This window comes from Triturus cristatus, chromosome 5_2 (genome assembly GCF_964204655.1).
Source record: "Triturus cristatus chromosome 5_2, aTriCri1.1, whole genome shotgun sequence".
Taxonomy (NCBI): domain Eukaryota; kingdom Metazoa; phylum Chordata; class Amphibia; order Caudata; family Salamandridae; genus Triturus; species Triturus cristatus.
Window position 1 is genome coordinate 981,758,306 of NC_140588.1, and position 19,441 is coordinate 981,777,746.

Below are 19,441 nucleotides of genomic sequence, written 5' to 3' on the forward strand. Positions count from 1 at the left end.
GTCCAAATGTCTCTTTTTAGAAAACAGTGCCAAATGTCCAGTTTTTGGATCCTTGGTAAGTGTCTTTTGCAAAGGATCCGGTGTAAAAAGTTCTTGCGACACTGGTTGTTCGGTCGGCGCCGACGTTTTCGGGGCCGACAGCTTCTTAGGCTTGTCTGTGCCGTGCTTTTTGGGAACCTCCGATTTTTTGTTCGGTGCCGAGACAGGCTTCGGCGCGGGAGTGTCGGTGCCGAGGGCCTTATGATGTTTGGTCGGCACCGAGAGGCTGGGTTTCGACACCGAGGGCTTTGGTGTGGAGCTCGGTGTTGAGGTAGAGCCCGATCTTTTCTTCGGTGCCGAAGGGTGTTTTTCACCACCGCTGGCAGGCTGGCTCGAGCCCGAGCCACCGGAAGGCTTACTTGGCTTCGTCACCGGGCCCGAAGGTGGGGTGTTCGAAGCAGTGTCTTTGGTCTTGCCTAGGCCCGAAGGCGAAGGCGTGACCGAAGCCTTTTTGGGTGTCGGCGCGGGTGTGGGAGGGGGTATTTTACTCACGACCCTCTGCGCCGGGGTGATGTCCTCCACATCCGAGTCGTCGGCTTCGGAAGCACTGACGAGGTCCTCTTCGGTGTGCTGGTGTCCCGGAGCTTCGACGTCGTCCCCGAAGATGTCGACTGGAACAGAGGTCGAGGAGTGCGGCATTTTTCGTCTGGCCCTTCGATCTCGAATAGTCTTTTTGGATCTAAAAGACTTGCAGGCGGGACAGTCTCGAGCCTCGTGTTCAGGGGAGAGCCAGAGGTTGCATACCTCATGAAGATCGGTGTGGGGGAATTTGGACCCACATCGAGGGGGGAATTTGGACCCACATCGAGGGAACTTCTTGAATGGAGTTCTTTCCATCAGCCGGGACCGGAGCCTGGCTAGGCCCGAAGGCCGCCGTCGATGACTGGAATCGAAGGTGCGTCGAAGAAGAAGGTGATTGAGGAGATCAGTATCGAAACAATACAGCGGAGAGCGAGGATTCCGCTTCGATCGTCGAACTGGAATGTTCGGAACCGGAGCGCGAAGTATTACATCCGAGCCCGATGGCGGAAAAAACAATCTGAGGATGGAGCCGAAGCCCATGCGCAATACGAACCAAGGGAGGAGTCACCGACCTCGTGACTTCCAAAGACTTTCCAAGAGGAAAAACAAACTGCAAACATCCAGGCCCAACACCAGATGGCGATCTATGCAAAAGTGTGTAATCTGCAGCTCATATGCCTCGAACATAATTATGCTAAACACAAAATGTCATGGTTAACCCCAGGCCTAATTAGAGGACCAATTATTAAAGAAAGTCTCAAAAGTGCATCCATGGTATATATCCATGCATTAAGTGCAGATATACAGTCTCCGTGAATTCACAAGTATTTACAGAAGTAGGCCAAGAAATAGTACTCCTAGAAAATATTTGTGAACTGCATTTTAGCATGAGCAAATGTGCTTGTGTAGATTTGCTCATGTGAAAATCTGAATGTTTCAAGTTCACTTTTCCTCCAACCACTTTTTTTTCCCAACCCTGAAGAAGTTTTACGTCTGCCACTGCCAGTAGTAAATTTCCAACCTTTTTGAGTATGGGAAAAGATTAGAAAAGAGTTGGTGAAAACCCTTAAAACATGCAAGTTAGTAAGTTTGCACAGACTCAAAACGGCATTCCAACCCTTGAAATATTACTTACCACTACCATCAGCCCCAGTATGTAGACCTGCAGAAACGTAGCAACATAAGGGAATTGCTAGTATTCAAACCCTACTATGGTACAAGCCCTGGCATAATTAGAGGCTTTATCAGAACTTTTGCATAACGAGATTGCTGCCGTAATTTGTCACCACATTACATGGCACAAAAGGGACAAGTGGATTTTGTTACAGGACAAGTAGATTTATGAAGCAACCTGCCCCATGGACAAGTAGATATTTTATTAAATTCCACACCCCTGCCAGCCTATTTACTCTTCATGGCTTCCCTGGAACTTACAATATTTAAGAATCGACTTAAGTATTGTAGAGGGATATCTACTCATGCAGATATTCCCACATCTGTGATATAGTACACCCTGCCTTAGGGCTGTGAGGCCTGCTAAATGGGTGACTAACCTATACCTTCAGGCAGTGCTAGCTGGCATGGTGCCCTGGCAGGGTGCCATGTCCACTTTGTCGTTTTTCACCTCACAGAGGAATGCAAGCTGCAAAGGCAGTGAGATGATCCCAGTGAGTGGGGGGGGGGGGGGGGGGGGGGGGGGGGGGGGAGGACCCTCTTCAGCTCCCATGCCTTAGAGATCCAAGTTCCAACTTACTAGGGATTTACAATGGCGGGCAGAAGTACCAATTGGGGGATATGTTTTAGGAAGAAGCACTGGCACAGGGGCAACTGGTTGGCAGGGACACCGTGCACTACAATCAAAACCAGGCAAAAAGTGGGGGCTAACCATGTCAAAAGTGGCACTCACAAAATCACATTCACTCCTGAGCTTATGGTGTACTTAACACCCCTCCTCTCCCCCCCCCCCCCCCCCCCCTGTGAAAGATTCGCTATTGAAAGGACAGATTCAAGTCTCTCTGCTCATCTGTTATCAAAGTTTATTTCAGTTACTGGTGCGGCGTGCTCTGTAAACTCTAGGTTAGGCCGTATTTAAAAAAAAAAAAAACACCAATACATCCAGAAAAAAAATATATATATTACATATCTCCCACATCTGTGAACGAGGAAATAAAATTAATTTATCCAGTAAAGATAGGCTAAAAGTACCTATCAAGCACAGAATATGAAAGTCTTGAACACAAGACCGGATAGTTTTTTTAAACAAAAGTTCAGTTTACAAATCATTTGTTTGGATCGAATGAAATATGTCACAGTCCAATGCAAAAGCTATGAATGTCAAATTTGTCTGTCAGTTTGTGGCCAACATCTACAGAGACGTTTGAGTTCCAGAGCTTATACACAGTTCAATGAAGGTATCAAAACCCGGATTATATGGAGGCAGACGCTGACAATACTGAACAATGAGTTACAGTCCACTTGGAAATGACCATCAGTTTCACACAAACGCCGTTCAAACCATTCTTTAGTTCTCATTTTGCCAGTTGACTAGATTTTGAATGCACAGTGATGCTGTGTGGAGTATAATCAGACTGACGCAACAAGGTCAGCTCTATTGTAGCAACGGAAGCCGGGGAGCGAAAGAATTTAAACAGGCAGTCTAGCCAGAACGAAAGACACAATCAATTACAACCAAAAAGCTCGAAAAATCAAGTACAAAATGCAGACCTTAAATAATTTGCTAGACCAAAAAAAGGTCCTTCAGCAGAAACAAGCACGGGTAAGAATCGAATACATTGCAAATGCAATAGGAAAACGAAATCTGAAATAGGCAGCAGATTATCTTGTTAATGCAACCATGAGCCAATCCCTGTCTTTCAACAGCCCTTGAAAAAACATAACATTCACTGAGTAGCAACAGTTCTGATCTTTATTTTAGCCACTCAGTCAGTGGACTTACCAGAACTCCAGTGCACCTTTAAAAATTAAGCATAACAAATAAAAAACATTGCTAACTACCTTGCATGCCCAGGCAGTTTCCCAGCATGTGGCATGGTCTCCTTTTCAAAGTATTACATGAAGTACGTGTATCAGGGCGAGACCCTGCACTAAGCAATTATAAGAAACTTGTTCTCTCATAAAATACAATCCGGGAGGAAAAAAACAATTCGAATTTCAGCAGGTACCAATCTGGAAGGAGGAAAAGCCCACATGACAAAGTTTCTGCTACAGGGTCTTGCAAAAATTATGCCTTTGGTGGAAAGTTATCCTTGTTTGCATAAAATCTGACTAACAAATGACAGCATACGTACCTATCAACTACTCCGCTCACCAACCACACTCTTTCAGCAAGCAACCACCATACATAATGGTCACTGAAAGCTTCGCCTAGGCTGACTTCCAGAAATAAGTCAAATCTCTCCAAAACTCGTACCTGAAACTATATTCCACACGAAGCTAAGACGCATTATAGAACAAGCATTGGCATAGCCAATAGGTCTCACCTTTGGGACCTTATAAGTGTTAGCTATTAGTGCAGCTTCTTTAAAAAAAAGTGTTCTTGCTCGCCGTACAGAGACTGTTGGGACTCTTTATAAACTACTATTTAGACTGGTGTATTATACAATAGCAGCAGCAATGCCAGACAGTGGGGGGCGGGGGGGGGGGGGGTGTTGCGCAGCATGAAGGACCCGCCAAACGCACTTGTGCCGTTTGCCTTTTAAATCCCATGCTGTACATGCGCCTGACGTCAGGACCGCAGCCAGCCGGTATGGCTTCTGAACATCCTCCACAATTGAGTGTTGTTTCACTGTGGCACGTAAACATGAACTATGGGGCAAACCTGAGTGGGGACAGAATCGAAACAAAAGACAGAAGCCCCCGTGATCGGGTGTTGCACGCCTCACAAGCATGGGATTTGCGGTGAGGAAATGAGCCTCAGGTCACCAGGGCTAATCACTACAAGTACGGTGTCAGGCAGAGGCCAAGGGGCGGGTGACTGCTGCTGCCAGTGGCCTCCTGCTCAGATCCCGGCTCATACCAGGCCGCGACAGCACCGCCTGCAAGGGGCTCACTTTAATGTGAGCGCCCAGACGACTGGGGGCCTCACACTTGTTTTCAGGTCATCCTGCCCTAACGGGCTCTCGCTGGGAGGTGATTTGCCGCTAATTGACAGCAGAAATCAGTAAATGAGGTGCCGGACCTCGCATGCAACCTGGAGGGGAGAAAGGAAAAAAGACACGAGAAGGGGGAACAAAGAACACAAAAGCCGACTTTGGAAGTCTTCCTGTTTTCATATTTGTTTTTAAATGGGTGAAACGAGAAAGTTACAACCACAAGCATCCTACCTAATATGGACAGTGATACTTGGCCTACAGTGCACTCGCTCAATAAATGTGGATGATTATCAGTAAGATAAGAAAAAGATAACTATGCAGAAATGTGGGTGCCAATGGAGAGGTTAAACCAGGAGGCCTGTGGGAAGACTACTTCTAGTTGTCTGTGTTTAAGGCTGATGTAATATGAGAACGTGCTGCGAAGTAGCTTCTAAGAGCATATTCTATGAAAACTGTGGAAACAGGCAGGGTGCCCTGAAAAGTAGACTAGACCAGGAAAAAAAAAAAAAACGAACAAGCAGCAACACCTGCTTTTGAACTGCGGGTTGTTTTGAGCATACAAGTGACTTCAGGTGGGAGCCTCCTTTATCCTATACGTTTCCTATAGTGCCGTCGGCGGTAAGGCTGGAGCAGGAGTAGCAGATGCACCACTGGCATTGTGGCAGACCGGCCGTTCAATCCTACACGGGGTTCAGCTGCCACAGCATAGGCGCCTTGCTGTATGGTAAAAGCACTCAATACAGTACACGTGTTGTCTGTTTAATAGTTCACTGATGCACCAGACCCAGCAAAACACTGTCTGTCCCAGTACATTTGTTTCATTGCATGAAACTGTGTGATGGAATGTTAATGTCAGCACGCTCTTTATTTACGTGCTATGGAAACAAGCGCGTTCCTCGCTCTAAAAGGAGGCAGCAGGGGAAGGGGTGAGAGGAGGGGGCAAGTGAAAGCATTTCACTTGCGAGAGCAAGCAGCGCCAGGAGCGATAATTACTACCATATGGCGCCGCGCGCTCCTGCAAGTGACTCTCCAGACGTGCCCGCGTTGCCATTGAAGGCAATGGAACGCGTGCACGTTTTTGGCTGAAACGCCAAAGTGATCACAAAAGGTCTTTTTGCCTATGTAGCACATGCGCGCTGCGTAGGCGAGACCTAAAAAGCAGGCAGAATGACGTCGGTTTAATTTATTATAAAAGTTGGCCTGGAAAGTTTCCGATCTTTTAACCAAATGACATCGGAGGCTGTAATCACTATGCTCAGCCAACATCCCATACCAGTTAATGATAACTTCGAGAAAGATGTGTCTGCTTTGGAAAACTGGCTCCATGAGTGTAGTATGTAGCTAGCCCCCATTAAAATAAGAGTGTCCAAACAAGGCCGAAACTCTGCACCATGGTTTAACGAGTCCTTAAGGATAAGCAAAAGTGCATGTTAAAATTTAGAACGCCGCTGGAGAAAGAATTTTGATCTTACAGATAAATTAACATACAAAATAGCTTTGAAAGCTCATTATGTAAAAGTTCGCACAGAGAAGAAAATTTTTGGCCAGTAAAATTGAACAAGCAGATAACTGCTAAAGAATTGTTTAAGATTGTTAAGGATTTTACCGTTCCTACAGCCTCTAAAAATTCATTTATCCCCACGGATACATGGACAAATGAAATTGCTCAATATTTCTGTAGAAAAATTCAAATAATCCAGGACTCTTTCGGCAGTCCATGTCAGGATGTGATCAGCAGTATGTATAGATCCTCACATATAAGCCCTTCTAGTGAGAATACTCTAGTGGAGTTTTTGCCTATGGCTATTTCACTTAAAATCATGAGAGCCCTAAAATACGGATCTCCGTCCGACCCTTGTCTGGCAAAGACGCTGGTATCAATTGCTGAAGTAATCAATCCAGCAGTAAATAGGACGCTCAACCTCTGTCCGAAGGAAGGATGCCTATAATTTGGATGCATGGGAAAATTCTTCCTCTTTTAAAGAAACCACTAGCAGATCCCTTGGTAGTCCGCAATTATCGACCTATATCGCTCCTACCTTTTTTCTCCAAAGTGATGGAGAAATATGTGAACACTATCGTTACAGATTTTATTGAAGGTAATCAGATACTCCATCCGAGCCAAATCGGGTTTTAGAGCTAACTATAGTACGGAAACCGCTCTATTAGAAATTGTAGAGACAATTAAAAGTACCCTAGGACACAGGAGGAAAGGCGGTGCTGATATTACTGATCTGTCAGCGGCCTTTGACACCGTGCCCCATGACCGCCTCCTTCAAAGACTAAAGGAGAGTGGCATGGTGCTCAGATGGTTTACCTCTTTTCTGGATAATCGACAGCAAACAGTCTGGGCTCCTCCTTTTTCAAGCCCCATTCAATCTCTGAATGTAGGGGTCCCGCAGGGTTCGGTGTTAAGTCCAACCCTGTTCAATATATATATGGCCCCTCTTGCCCTTTAAGCCGAAAAATATGGGGCAAAAATTATATCATACGCAGAGGATACTCAATTGCTATTCACCTGCGGGAAGGACGAGGTGTTAAACGGCAATGAAGTTAATGTCTGCCTAACCGAGGTATTTAACTGGTTTAGGCAAAACCAGTTGCTCTGCAATTCCGACAAATCGGAAATTATCTTTTTGGGGCATACCCCGGATGGTGAGTGGCGCCAATGGTGGCCTAAAAATCTTTCCCCCCCTGAGAAACCAGTCTCCACTGTGAAAAATGTAGGAGTAAAGATTGTACCTGGGACTTCATGGCCATGTCAGAGTCAATCAACTGCAGGTGTCTGCTTTGGACTATTAAAAATGAGGAGGAATTTGTCTGCTTCTTCCTATTTCGCATAGGAAAACCGTGGTCCAGGCCTTGATTATATCCAGGCTGGACTACGTAAATGTTTTGTATCTGGGCCTCCCGAATGATCTATTAAATCGTTTGCAGGTGGTTCAAAACACAGCAGCAAGGGCTGTACTTTGTTGGACCCAGAGCCCATATGTCTTCCCATCTGAACACTCTGCATTGGCTACCAGCAAGACAACGGATTTGTTTTAAATCCTTGGTCTTAACTTTTAAGGCCCTGAATAATATTGGAGCCCCATATATTAGAAATAAAATCCAGCTCTACAAGCCCTCTCGAACACTGCATTCATCATCTCAACAACTGACAATTGTGCCTAAATTTCGCCGCTTATAAAGGTGGCCGCTCTTGTCAAGTGGTCGCGGCTAGATTATGGAACAGCCTTCCTCTTTTTCTCCGGCAAGAATGTGATCTCCTCAACTTTAGACTAGGCCTAAAGACCTGGCTTTTCCAGTAATAGTGTGGTTTTATCTTCTGTGAGCTTTTCTGTCCTGGGGTCAGGCGAGCGCCGGGACACTATGGAGTAGCCGTGCGCTTAACAAATACCCTACAACATAACAATGACAAGAAGAGCATGGGTGGAGGACCACTTGTGAGCAAATCTAAGATTGACAGACACCCTACCATGCAGCTCAGCTATTCTAGTTTAACTTATACCAAAATAAACTCTACTGCACGTTAAACGGCTGAAAGCAGGAATGTCAAGTCATGGATGTTCGGATCTATGCTAGATACTGGCTACCCACCGACTACGTAATGAACCAATTAAAATATGTGTAAATGTACCTTGTGTAACAAAGATCCAACCCTCCTGAAACCAAACTAGACATCCCCCATCCTAGAATTAGTGTGAAGAGACAAAGTCACTAACGTTCATATCTGCTTCCTAACAGAAGGTGATACTTGTAACGCTACAATGAAGGAAGAATGTGCTCCACACAGCTGAAAGGCATTTCCTGACAACTGCAAAAGCGAGTTTCCAAAAGGAGGGTAAAAAGACCAGTCAGGATGAGAAAAATTTAACTATGAGATGCATAAAAGCCAGTTACTTCAAAATCCCCAGGCTTCAACCAGCAATTAACCCCACACCAATTTTAACGTTCCTGAGGCAAAACTTAATGGGGGAAAAACAAAAGGAGAACACTCCTGACTCCTTAGACAAACTCTGATAAAAAAAAAAAAGGAGAAAAATGTATAGCGACACTCACAGATAAGTGAAGGAAGCAGAGAGGGCCCGCATGAGATTGCTATCGCATCCCAATATCAAATAATCTGCACGCCTGATACTCAACATTCCTTTGCCGCAGCCACATCACACCCCACCTGAAAGACCTATGTCTTTCAATCCAATGTACCTCAACAGCAGACTCCGCCTCTACACCCCCACCCGCCAGCATCGCTCCGCAGACCACACCCTCGCCACCGTCCCCCGCATCCGAAGAGTGACCGCCGCCGGCAGATCTTCCTCCCACCTCGCCGCCAAGACATGGAACACCCTCCCCATCCGCCTACGGCAGACCGAAGACCTTCTGAAGACTTCTCAAGACCTGGCTCTTCGAACAGTAGCAGCTCCCCCCCCCGAGCGCCATGAGTCCCTCGCGGTTATGTAGTGTGCTTTACAAATGCCATGATTGATCCAATTAAAGTACCTACACCACACATCTCACCCAGTGTGATCTATTGCAACTTGGTCAGATAATTCCAGAGTGGTCTGTGTGCAGATCAGGCCCGAGACTTCATCCACACTAGATTGCGATGTAAGATTTGACCCTTTTGGGAGAAAGGGTATCACACACTGGGAGATGGGTTGGGTTGAAGGATAAAGGAGAAACAAACTGGCCCCGTTGCACATATTGCTATACTTAACATGATCAGATGTAAAATGGTGCATAGCCAAGAATTGGCGTAATGCACAACCTCAGGATTTAGAAATAAGGAAGGCGTGCTTAGATCACTGCATGACTTTAGAGACCCCCATATGCAAATGTAGAGGTCGGCCCCTCAAAACCATTATAAAATAATAAGGGGGTTAGCAGGATTGGTGTCAGTACTCTGAACTGGCAAGAACATGGGCAAAAATCTAATTTCAAAATATAGCTCAGATACAGGTGACCGTGTATACTGCATTGTAACTCAAAGTATGCTGGGAACTGACAGACGGATATTGCTAAGTGATTTCGCCCCGAGTTCCTAGTAATGTTATCAAGTGCTCGCGATATACCAAATGCCATTGTATTTGCCATGATGATTTAAGGGCATCCTATGTATAAAGAGCTCCCAATTCAGGACAAGCATACTTTTAAATGAGATGCAAAGGTTATGTATGTAAATACCAAATAAGAGTAAATTACACACATGTATGCTTCATACCTGTACATCCATTTTTTGTGTGGAATGGGAAGCCACAGATTTAGCAGCCCTTATGTGCTTTCAGTATATAGATATATTTAACAAACTTCAACTCAGTAACAGGTTGCTCACTCTAATGTTAACTTGAGAAGCAATGCCTGCTTTTACGAGTTGCATGCAAGTGTGGACCCTTTTCTTGAGCGAGCATGGCAACGTACAATGTCCAAATTGTAACTATTAATAATAGAAAAATATTTGAGGCGGCCACCGCCGATAAATCAGAATGTCTGGTTTGCCAAATAGAAAGGCGTACTATTGAGTCATCACTATACATTTTTTTACCCACCTCGAATTTCCTTATTGCAAGCGACTTGGAGCTGTCAAACCAACCTTCCTGGATTTCTTACATAGAAAGCAGAACCTAGGATTCTATCGTGAACTCGATACTTCTTAAGATCGGTGTTACAAACATAAATTTGCCTTAAAAAAAAGAAAAAAATAATAAATAAACACACAGATGTGTGCTCACTATCTGGAAAAGTGCTGCGTTCTTCAGTCATGACAAGGCTGAAAACTAAACATTAAGGATGCTGCCTCTGTAATAATACTGCTGAAACCCAGTCAACCCCAGACAAAAATGTCTATAAAAACGAATAACCAAAAAGAATAACGTCGCTTTAAAGAAACATTGCAAGAACAGGGCGGATGTGGTCTGCCCACTGCTGATGACGCTGCCCATGAATCATTTTTTTTTTTTTAATGACGAATGCTTGTTCCCCTCCTTAAGATAACACTTTAAGTAAAACACTATCTAAAAAGGTATACGTGTGACCCATGTTCACGTCAGCACCAAAAAAGGCTATAAAAGTGCAGTCATATTTTCTTAGCTATATGTCGATTTCAAAGCTTTGCTCTCCATCGCAGCCTACTGCAACGCCTCAGGATGGCTAGTAGGGGGTGAGGGGCTGTATTCAGAACTGTGCTCGATCTTGCAAACCTCAAGGCTCTACGAGCCAGCAGACGCCAGGTCTGTTCGAGCCAGCAGCCATTGGCATTTAGGGCCAACGCCAACTTTAGGCTGCAGCCTCCATGAACCAACACCGTAGTTATCCCATGTTCCAGGCAAGGCAGCTTCGTAGTGTCAAACCACTCACCTGCCGATCTGCCTTACCAAGGGGGTAAAAACTCACGCCGCAACTACGCTTCTTTCCAGTCAGTAGAGCGCGTGCCCTTCCCACCTTGCAGCCCTAATAAAGCAGCCACACCACCCCCTCTATGTAAGGGTATCAAACGGCTCCATCCCTGCAGTAACCAATTGCCCCAGTCCTGGATCTCCATGCAACAACAAATGCATTCTGGGAGTTAAAGCCTTCGCTCGCTTAGTTTACTCAATGTAACTAACCTATAAAGATTACATTGTAAAGGAAAAGAGCAACCCTGGAGCACTTTATCTCGGAGGCACCTTATGTAGACCGTGAAATGCTCACCGTGTAGCGGTAAACGCCCCATCCGCAAAATACCATCACTAACCTCATCACAATTCTCTTGTTTTTCACATCAACCTTGTCCAGGGTGAGCTTGGTAGAGAGAGACATTTTGCTCTGCCACGAACAGCTGATGCAGCTAAGAATTCACACTTCAGACCTGCACTGCTCCCTCCCTGAACCAACTGCACCAGCCTCTCCCTGCAGGTCACCTTAAACGAGTATAAAAAGTCAAGGCCTCTAAGTCCCGCCTGCTCGTTCATCCGATTGGGTAAATGGGGGCACATCTGACAGGATATACAACTCGGATTGGTTTATTCTGGAATCAATTGAGAAGAGGAAGGATAGATAGGGTAGGTTGCGCAGGCAGCTGTCACGTTTGTCACGGAGCTCGGCAGCATACACTCAATGGACGGCACGCACTCATGGCAATAGAAAGCGGGGGCGCTCTACTAGGGGATGCACATATTCTTTTTCCAAGCCAGAGAACATTAAATAAATAAAAACGCGTACCCAAAATGGTAATAGAACATCTCTATTCAACATTTGGAATAGAGAAAAGTAAAGAGAAGATTAGAAACGAAGGACATATTAATATTGATGTTTCAGAACCATATTTTAAACCTAAAAATTCCCCCGGATTTTTTCTGAAATTGCTACTAACCTCTGTATATTGTGGCACTGTTTATCAAATCAAAGGGGAAATGTCCTTTCCAATATGGCGGTCGGATCAAGGCAGCGTGTGGTTTGATGTCGATGGCTTCCCTGGCCGTGCGTCACAGAAGTAAACGTATATGTCTGTGCTTACGTTCGTGGAGAAGCGAGTAACATTTAGGGGGTGATTTAGAGTTTGGCATAATGTGCACGTGACATCCCTCTGAATTAGAGGCATGCCATTCTAACTCCAGTCTTTTCAAAATTAGAGAAAATGTTTGTGAAAAGGGCTGCCACTTTCTTCTGGTGTGCATTTAAAAGTGGTGGAGCAGGTAAAACGAAATTTTGTATACCTTCTCTATTCTGCATGATACAGTACTACTTATGTAACTTTCTAACTATTAACTTGTATTAATTGTTTGCAGTGGTATAATTAACCAACATTACACCTTAATAAACACGAATTACACGCGGGACTAAATGCAAATTGCATGGCAAATAATTCTAATGACTAATTGTGGTACGCATATTAACAATAGAATGTGTTGTGCTAGAAATTGCATGATTTATGTTGCTTTTGTAAGTGGTTTGCGTTCCTGGTGGGACGAAATGGTGAGTATTATTGCTTTAAATTTTGCTATAAGCTAGGAGAATACTAATATATAAAGGGATTAGTGTGGGTTTAAACATTAGAATCTTAATTTCCATATATTAATTATTCTCTGTTTGTTTCGCTTAAGCAGGCATTCGGGCCTACTAGGCCGCAATATTCAAAATGGAGTTCGGAAGTGGCCACCGTTGTGTGAGCGCGATGTCTACTGCGCAGACTTCGATGGCTCTGAAGATCTCCAGGCGTCCTCTGACCGGGTCATAGTGTTCCTCGTCAAGGATAGGAACGTGGAGGAATGCCAAAACTCAACTAGTGTGACTGACAGAGAATACAAAGGACACCTGTCCTTAGTAGCCTGCATATTGATACTTTGGACCCTTTCGCATGAGAACTGTCCAAACCATGGGATGACATCTTCGGTCGCATGAGAAACAAGGAACTATTTGAATAAAGTCCGATATTGCAAATTTTGATGGCTTAGCCAATCAGAGCCATTCCCAATGTAGCAAATGTAGCATGTTACCCAAAATTTATTATAAAAGGGGGTTAGTAGAGGGGTGTTGGGTTGGTGCGTTCCAGGAGTGTGATTCACGTTAACTGATTTGCTTGCACGATTGTCGGGTATCCCGGAGAACTTTGGGACTATGTCGTGCCGAGCCAAAATAACTTTTCTCCAGACTGATTTGGGTCGTAGCCTGCATTCGATTGGAGGGTCACACCCGAAGGGATCTGATTTATGCAGGGCTGATAGGTTGTGGGAGAATGGTCGTCAAAATCAGAAATTAGGTAAATATAATCGTCATACTGATTTATGCCCATGTTATTGAAATTCTTATTGACTATAATGCTGCCACAAACTCAGGAGGGACCGAGGCACCGACGGAGAGGGCGGGGTCTCCATTACCTGAGTTAGCTACCGGGTGAGGTCAGACACTCACACAAGTAAGGAGTGAAATACACCCTACTTGTCCAGAGGTCTATTTGTATCAGGTTGTATTGTTGGACAACTTGTCACATTTTTCTTTTTCTTTTATCACTAATATTGCAGTAGCTATTATATATTGGTCCTGAAGAAAGCCGGGAACACAATCCCTTCTGGCTGAAACTAGTCGACCCATCTGTAATGCAACCTATTGGTTAAAAGTTGCCGCTACACGCTTTTTAACCGGATTGGTAGAGAGATATATATTAAACATAATTTCTCTCCCCCAACTCCCTTTTTAACTCACTTGCACTGCAATTCTGTACACTGTTTTCCATCATATGAAATACATATGGCCGCTCTTGGTCGATTTCTCTGTCCAACTTGTATTTTACTACCCTCTCTCTAATCTTGGCTACTACATCTGCCTCTAGGCTTAGAGGAGTAGTAACAAGACTCAAGGATGACCAAATGATGACACTGGCCTCTCTTGGCAGTTGATGGAAATCCTAATGTACTATTTTAGTCTCTTGTTTTCTATATACTTACCTTTGTCTGTAGATCTCAGAAACTTTCTATTGGTTGCTGTACATTTGTTCTGGTTTCCTCATTTTAGCTTTTTCTTGCGTGACCACCAGTTCACAGTTAGTTTTTCAAATGTAATGACATAGGGGATTTGAACTGTTGTGTTGGTCGTTAAACTGTTCCCTTAGACCCTTTTCCTTCTGGAAGTTATTGTCGATGACTATAATGCTGATCATGCCAATGAGGGTAAATTTAATTAGATAAACTAAACATTTATTAACAGAAAACGAGTTTGTGATTCTTTAAAGGGTATTGATTAAAGATTCTGAGACTTTAAATGTGTTTTAGCTGGTTCTAAATCACCATCAACCAGTCCAACTAATTGGTCCGTCGACCAAGTGGTGGAGTGCCTTGATGTTAAAGTTAGGATTCTATAAGTGCAGAGGTATAATATGTAAATACTGTAAATATTTCTTTCTATAGGTAATAAGGTACCCCCCCACATATCCAGCGCTTCGCTTCCTCCTGTGTGCAGATTCGAGTGAGACGTATGAGTGTTGGTGTTGTGGGCCCCACCAACGAATGTATGTGTGAATGAATAAGCGTGATGACGGGTCTGTGACGCAGGGAGGATATGTAAATTTTCCCTTTCTGCTGGAGTAAAAGTGTTGGCCAGGCGGATAAAAAGTGGCAACCCTATGTTTGAGCTTTACCATTCTATTGACAATTGGGAAGAAGCAGAAATGTCAGCATGTTGATGGATATTCAGTAAATCCTTTATATGTGTTGCAGAAGTAAGACCTTCATTCCAAGTCAGGAATGGCCTGTTGTTTTTGCACCTGGGTTGCCTGGTGGCGGTCCCTATAAAGAGGTCCACTGGACAAGCAGTATTTACTGAGCCCAATCCGTTGTTGTTATGACCTTTTATGCCGATGTCGGGGCCCGCCTACTATGGGCTGTAAGCGACTGGGCCTAGTACTTCTTTCAAGCAGAGGATTTGCCGGACTGACCTGTTTGTGGGATACTGCTTCTGCTAAACTTTCCTGTTGGTGTTTGTTCTGGGACCTGCCGTAGCGCCTTGCCGCCTCGTGGTGCAGAGTGAGGAAGCCGCCTTTGGGGGACCCTGTGTGCTTGAGGGGAATTCCATCTGCTATAGGGGTGGAGCGCTGCAGGGACTCGCTTGCCCAGGAGTCCCTGCGCGGCCTCTGACACCTGGTCTGCGCCCCCTGATAGCCCCGCCCCCTGGCCGTCGCACACTCTATTAAATCGGCCCACCGTTCCGCTGCGCGGGGCGCCGGGCAAAGCCCGGGCAAAGGGCGGGCCCGTTTAAGCGCGTTAAAGACCGGGTAAGACTGGACTGGCCCCCCCCTCTTATATTCGAACTTTGGACTCTAGTTATATTTCCTTATTACCACGCTAACTTCTAACTGACTTTTTGTAGAACCTTTATTCGATAGTCTTTGGTGAAATATATTAATGTTATGACGACTAGGGGTAGCAGGAGTAAAACTGCACAGGGGGCAGCGCATGTTACTGGCCCAATCGATCAGTATATTACTAGGGCTAATGAGGCGATAAACCAAGGCATATCACTCCTGGAGCGTAGGGTTTCTCAGGATCTGGCCTTAGCCAAGCGATCATCAATGGGCTCTTTAGTGCTAGCCAAGACACCCACTAACCCAAGGGAGAACAGGCCTCTAATTGAAGTACGAGTAGAAACCCATAGTGTGCCAAATATGGCTGATCTTTCGGCATCCTTGGTACTCTCGGATACTTAACTGAGTGAGGCGCTTGAGAAGACGGCCAAACTTTTTGCGAGCCCGAGGCAGGAGGTCCCCAACACAGAACATTCAAGGGGAAAGAGGGAGGGCGCTATACCAAAACAAAAGAAGCCCAAGGAAGTGAAAAATCGTAAACCAAATAAAAAACCTCCCATCATTCATACGCCAGGAAAAAATGCACCTACACAGAGCGGTTCAATCAATATAGCAACGGATATGATAACCCTCTCTTTGAACCCAACAAATCTTAATGACCCTGGTAGTCCGGGTGAGGGTTGCAAAGTTTGCGAGGTAAACAACCAAATATTACTCAGATTGGGAGAACTTATCAAAATCTACATGCAGCCCATCGAACTATCTCTTTCAAATATTGAAAAGCAGATAGCTTCTATGAATGCAACTTCTAATATTCAGACGGGTGCCGGGTTGGTTAAACCAGGGGGGTCAAAAACAAATAGCAAAAATTCAACGGTGGAGTTGCAAGCCACAAAAGTAGCCACTGATGGGCCAAACATAAAAACGAAGTCTACTCCAGCCGTATTGAAGAAGGTCATAGAGCCATTTAAAACTCCAGTCCCTTCTGACAATACGAAAGCTATGTCAGCCAAACCATCAGGGTCACTGTATACCAATGATAAGAACAGGGGTGGGAGTGGGCACTCAACACATCTACCACCAGAAGCAAGTCCATATGTTGTAATCATGACCGGAGTCCCGAGCTAAGTCAAAATGCGGAGGAACCGACATGGTCTTTAAAAAACAAGGTACAGCATTGGCTTACTATTAATAGACCGCTGCCACCTCATTGTAGTAGCAGGATCTTAATGGTGCGCATGGTACCCTGGATAGGAAACGAGAGGAAAAGGACCTGGGGGGATGGCGTCATAGTCAACTTTGACGACCCCCGCACGGCCGATCATATTTGCTGTTGGGGTATGCGGGCAAAGAATGACGGAATAGAGACAAGAAGGCTTTCTTTTTTCTACCCCCCCCACTAATCGATATAATGATGCCCCTGATTGGAGCTGGTCACAAGTAAGAAATTGGGATAGAAGAAGGGAGTGGGTTGATTGGTCAGGTCACGGAGGTAGAGATATAGCTCCTCTTGTAAGCTGGAGAGGCATACCAGTCGCAAATAGGTTCAGCTGCCTAGAAGCAGTGGATTGACCACTATTGCGTACTGGACATGGCCTTGAGGGCATTGAATACCCTAGTCCCAAACCTTTACAACCATTGGTTAGCTCTACGACTAATATAAACATAGATATTAGCTATATGACCCCAGTGATACAGACAATTGACCAATCAATCTTACAGGTACCAGCTTTATGTCCCCACCTTATTTCCGTACCAGGGCCTAGTATTGCTCAGTCCATGCCTTCTATTGATTTCATGCCTTCTGTTGTACTCATGCCTTCTATTGAATGCCTGGGTCCTCAAAATAGCGATGGTCATGATCCTAGGGGTACATTAAAGATTCTTAGTTGGAACCTAGCAGGTATCCATAGGAAATTGTGCTCACCAGAGTGGAATGCTTTAGTGGAGGCGCATAAGATCTGTCTGTTCCAAGAGACCTGGAGTTTAGAACCACTCCATCGAGTTGGGTATGTTACATACTCTGTGCCTGCAGTACTCCCTAGAAATGGGAAGGGTCGCCCCTCGGGAGGCCTTCTCATCTGGGTAAGCATTTCCCTTAACTGCCGCATAATACTTAAGCATATTAATAGCCCAGATATTCTAGGAATCTCCTTGAGAGGTCCCCGTAGGGGGTTAACTCTCGATTTGTTTAATATATATGTTAGAGGTACCAAATATGGGTCTATGTCCCCGATAGTGACCATTCTTGAAACAGAGCTCAGAGAAAATACTGTTGGTGCCCAAGTCCTGGTTGCGGGAGACTTTAATTGCACCTATGAGCCTCTCATAACAGATGACATTTTGGACATGGGTGAGGATGATGTTAGAAGGGGTATTCCAGCCCTAACTATTCCTCCGATCAAAAGATGGTCCCAAAGTGCGATTCAGTTAAATGCTCTAACGTTGGAGTTTGGCCTAAGAGCCACAAATGGTTGTACAAGCTCAGACCCCATGGGTGCTGCTACATTTAATAGAGCCAACCACACCTCGAGGATCGATTACATTCTGCTAGATTTTTCACTTTGGGGATTAGTACAGGATATGGTAGTTTTACCTACTGTCGAAAGCGACCATAATTCGCTTTCTCTGACTCTTAAAAACCCTTGGCCTAGCAATACACTCGAAGTACCCCCTAAGCAAGCTCATACATTTTTTGTCTCCTCTTGTGGGAGACGCTTGAAGTGGAATAAAGTTTCAGCTGATGAAACTAAACTTAATACTATCGATGAAATGCTTACAGCTTCACAAACGGAGTTGGATACTATTGATCCGGCCCTGTTAACAACTGGAAGGGTTACATCTATTTTTGAGGGAACACTTAGGTCTATTGGGGATGTATTTTTGAAAAAGGTGCGTGTGGGTAGGAACATGGCAACCCGGAATCCAAGGGGCAAGCATGATTGGTACACATCTGCATGCAGGCACGCAAAATCTCTTTTGATTGAGGCTATTAAAGGCAAATCACAAGCCCTGATACAGGGAGCTAGGAAAGAGCATAAGCAAATATTGGCAAGTGCAAGAAAGGAGTGGGAAGAAGAGTACTGGCGTACTTTAAAAGAGGCAAGCTCTGGGGAAGATTCAAGGCGTTTCTGGGATACAATTAGAGCCAGAAACAGACCAGATAGCGACCTCATAACATGTAACATTACTAGCCAAGTGTGGGTTAACCACTTTTCTAAATTGTATACTCGCCAATCTGGAAATATCACCACAGTTATACCCAATGATGAACAGGGCTGGGAGGTGGCTCTAGTAAACCCTGACTTCCCAACAAAAAGAGTAGAGTATGCTATTGGTACTATTATGCCCCCAAAGGACTGGGAGGTAGATCCAGTAGACCCCGACTTCTCAATAAAAGAAGTAGAGTATGCCATCAGTACCATCATGCCCCAAAAGGCGGCCGGTCCAGATGGTATTCCCGGGGACCTGCTTCGTTCAGATATCCCGAAATGGGGGAAATGTATTTATTGCCTGCTCATTGCCATCTGCAGGGGTGCACCGATTCCCACATCCTGGAAAGGGGCGGAGGTTGTCCCTATTTTTAAAAAAGGGGCCAGGGACGACCCGTCGAATTATAGACCTATAAGCCTGTTGGACATAACCCAAAAGGTAGTCGGCAAGGTGCTGTTGGTTAGAATATTACAATGGATTAGCGAAAACAACATCCTTTCTGACTACCAGGCAGGATTTAGAGCAGGCACTGGCACAATAGAACAAGCCTTTAGATTGTTGCTAGTGTACTGGAAGGTGGTGGTCATAGGCAAGGGCAGTCTTTATCTCGCGTTTATCGATTTAAAGACTGCCTTTGACCTTGTACCTAGGGAGACTCTCTGGAGAGTCCTTACTGACATGGGGATACCACATTACATTCTACTGTTACTTGTAAGGCTCCATGAGAACAGCTTTGCCCAGATAAAATGGGGTACAGAGGGAGAGAAAACTAGCAGAATCC

At 45.0% G+C, this 19,441-nt stretch overlaps 1 protein-coding gene and 1 long non-coding RNA gene across 2 annotated transcripts in view; one reads left to right on the plus strand and one right to left on the minus strand.

Moving 5' to 3' along the window:
* The window catches only part of PGK1 (phosphoglycerate kinase 1), a 58,763-nt gene extending 47,203 nt beyond the window's left edge, over window positions 1–11,560 (minus strand). Inside the window, exon 1 of the mRNA XM_085608221.1 lies at window positions 11,407–11,560. Coding sequence (XP_085464347.1) covers window positions 11,407–11,471 — 65 coding nt within the window. The 5' untranslated portion in view covers window positions 11,472–11,560. The remainder of the gene's footprint in view (window positions 1–11,406) is intronic.
* A 578-nt stretch (window positions 11,561–12,138) lies between these two features.
* Window positions 12,139–14,358, plus strand: LOC146829528 (uncharacterized). The gene is made up of 2 exons (XR_014962269.1): window positions 12,139–12,346; window positions 12,755–14,358. It is a non-coding gene; the product is annotated as an uncharacterized LOC146829528 (long non-coding RNA).
* The last annotated feature ends 5,083 nt before the right edge of the window (window positions 14,359–19,441 follow it).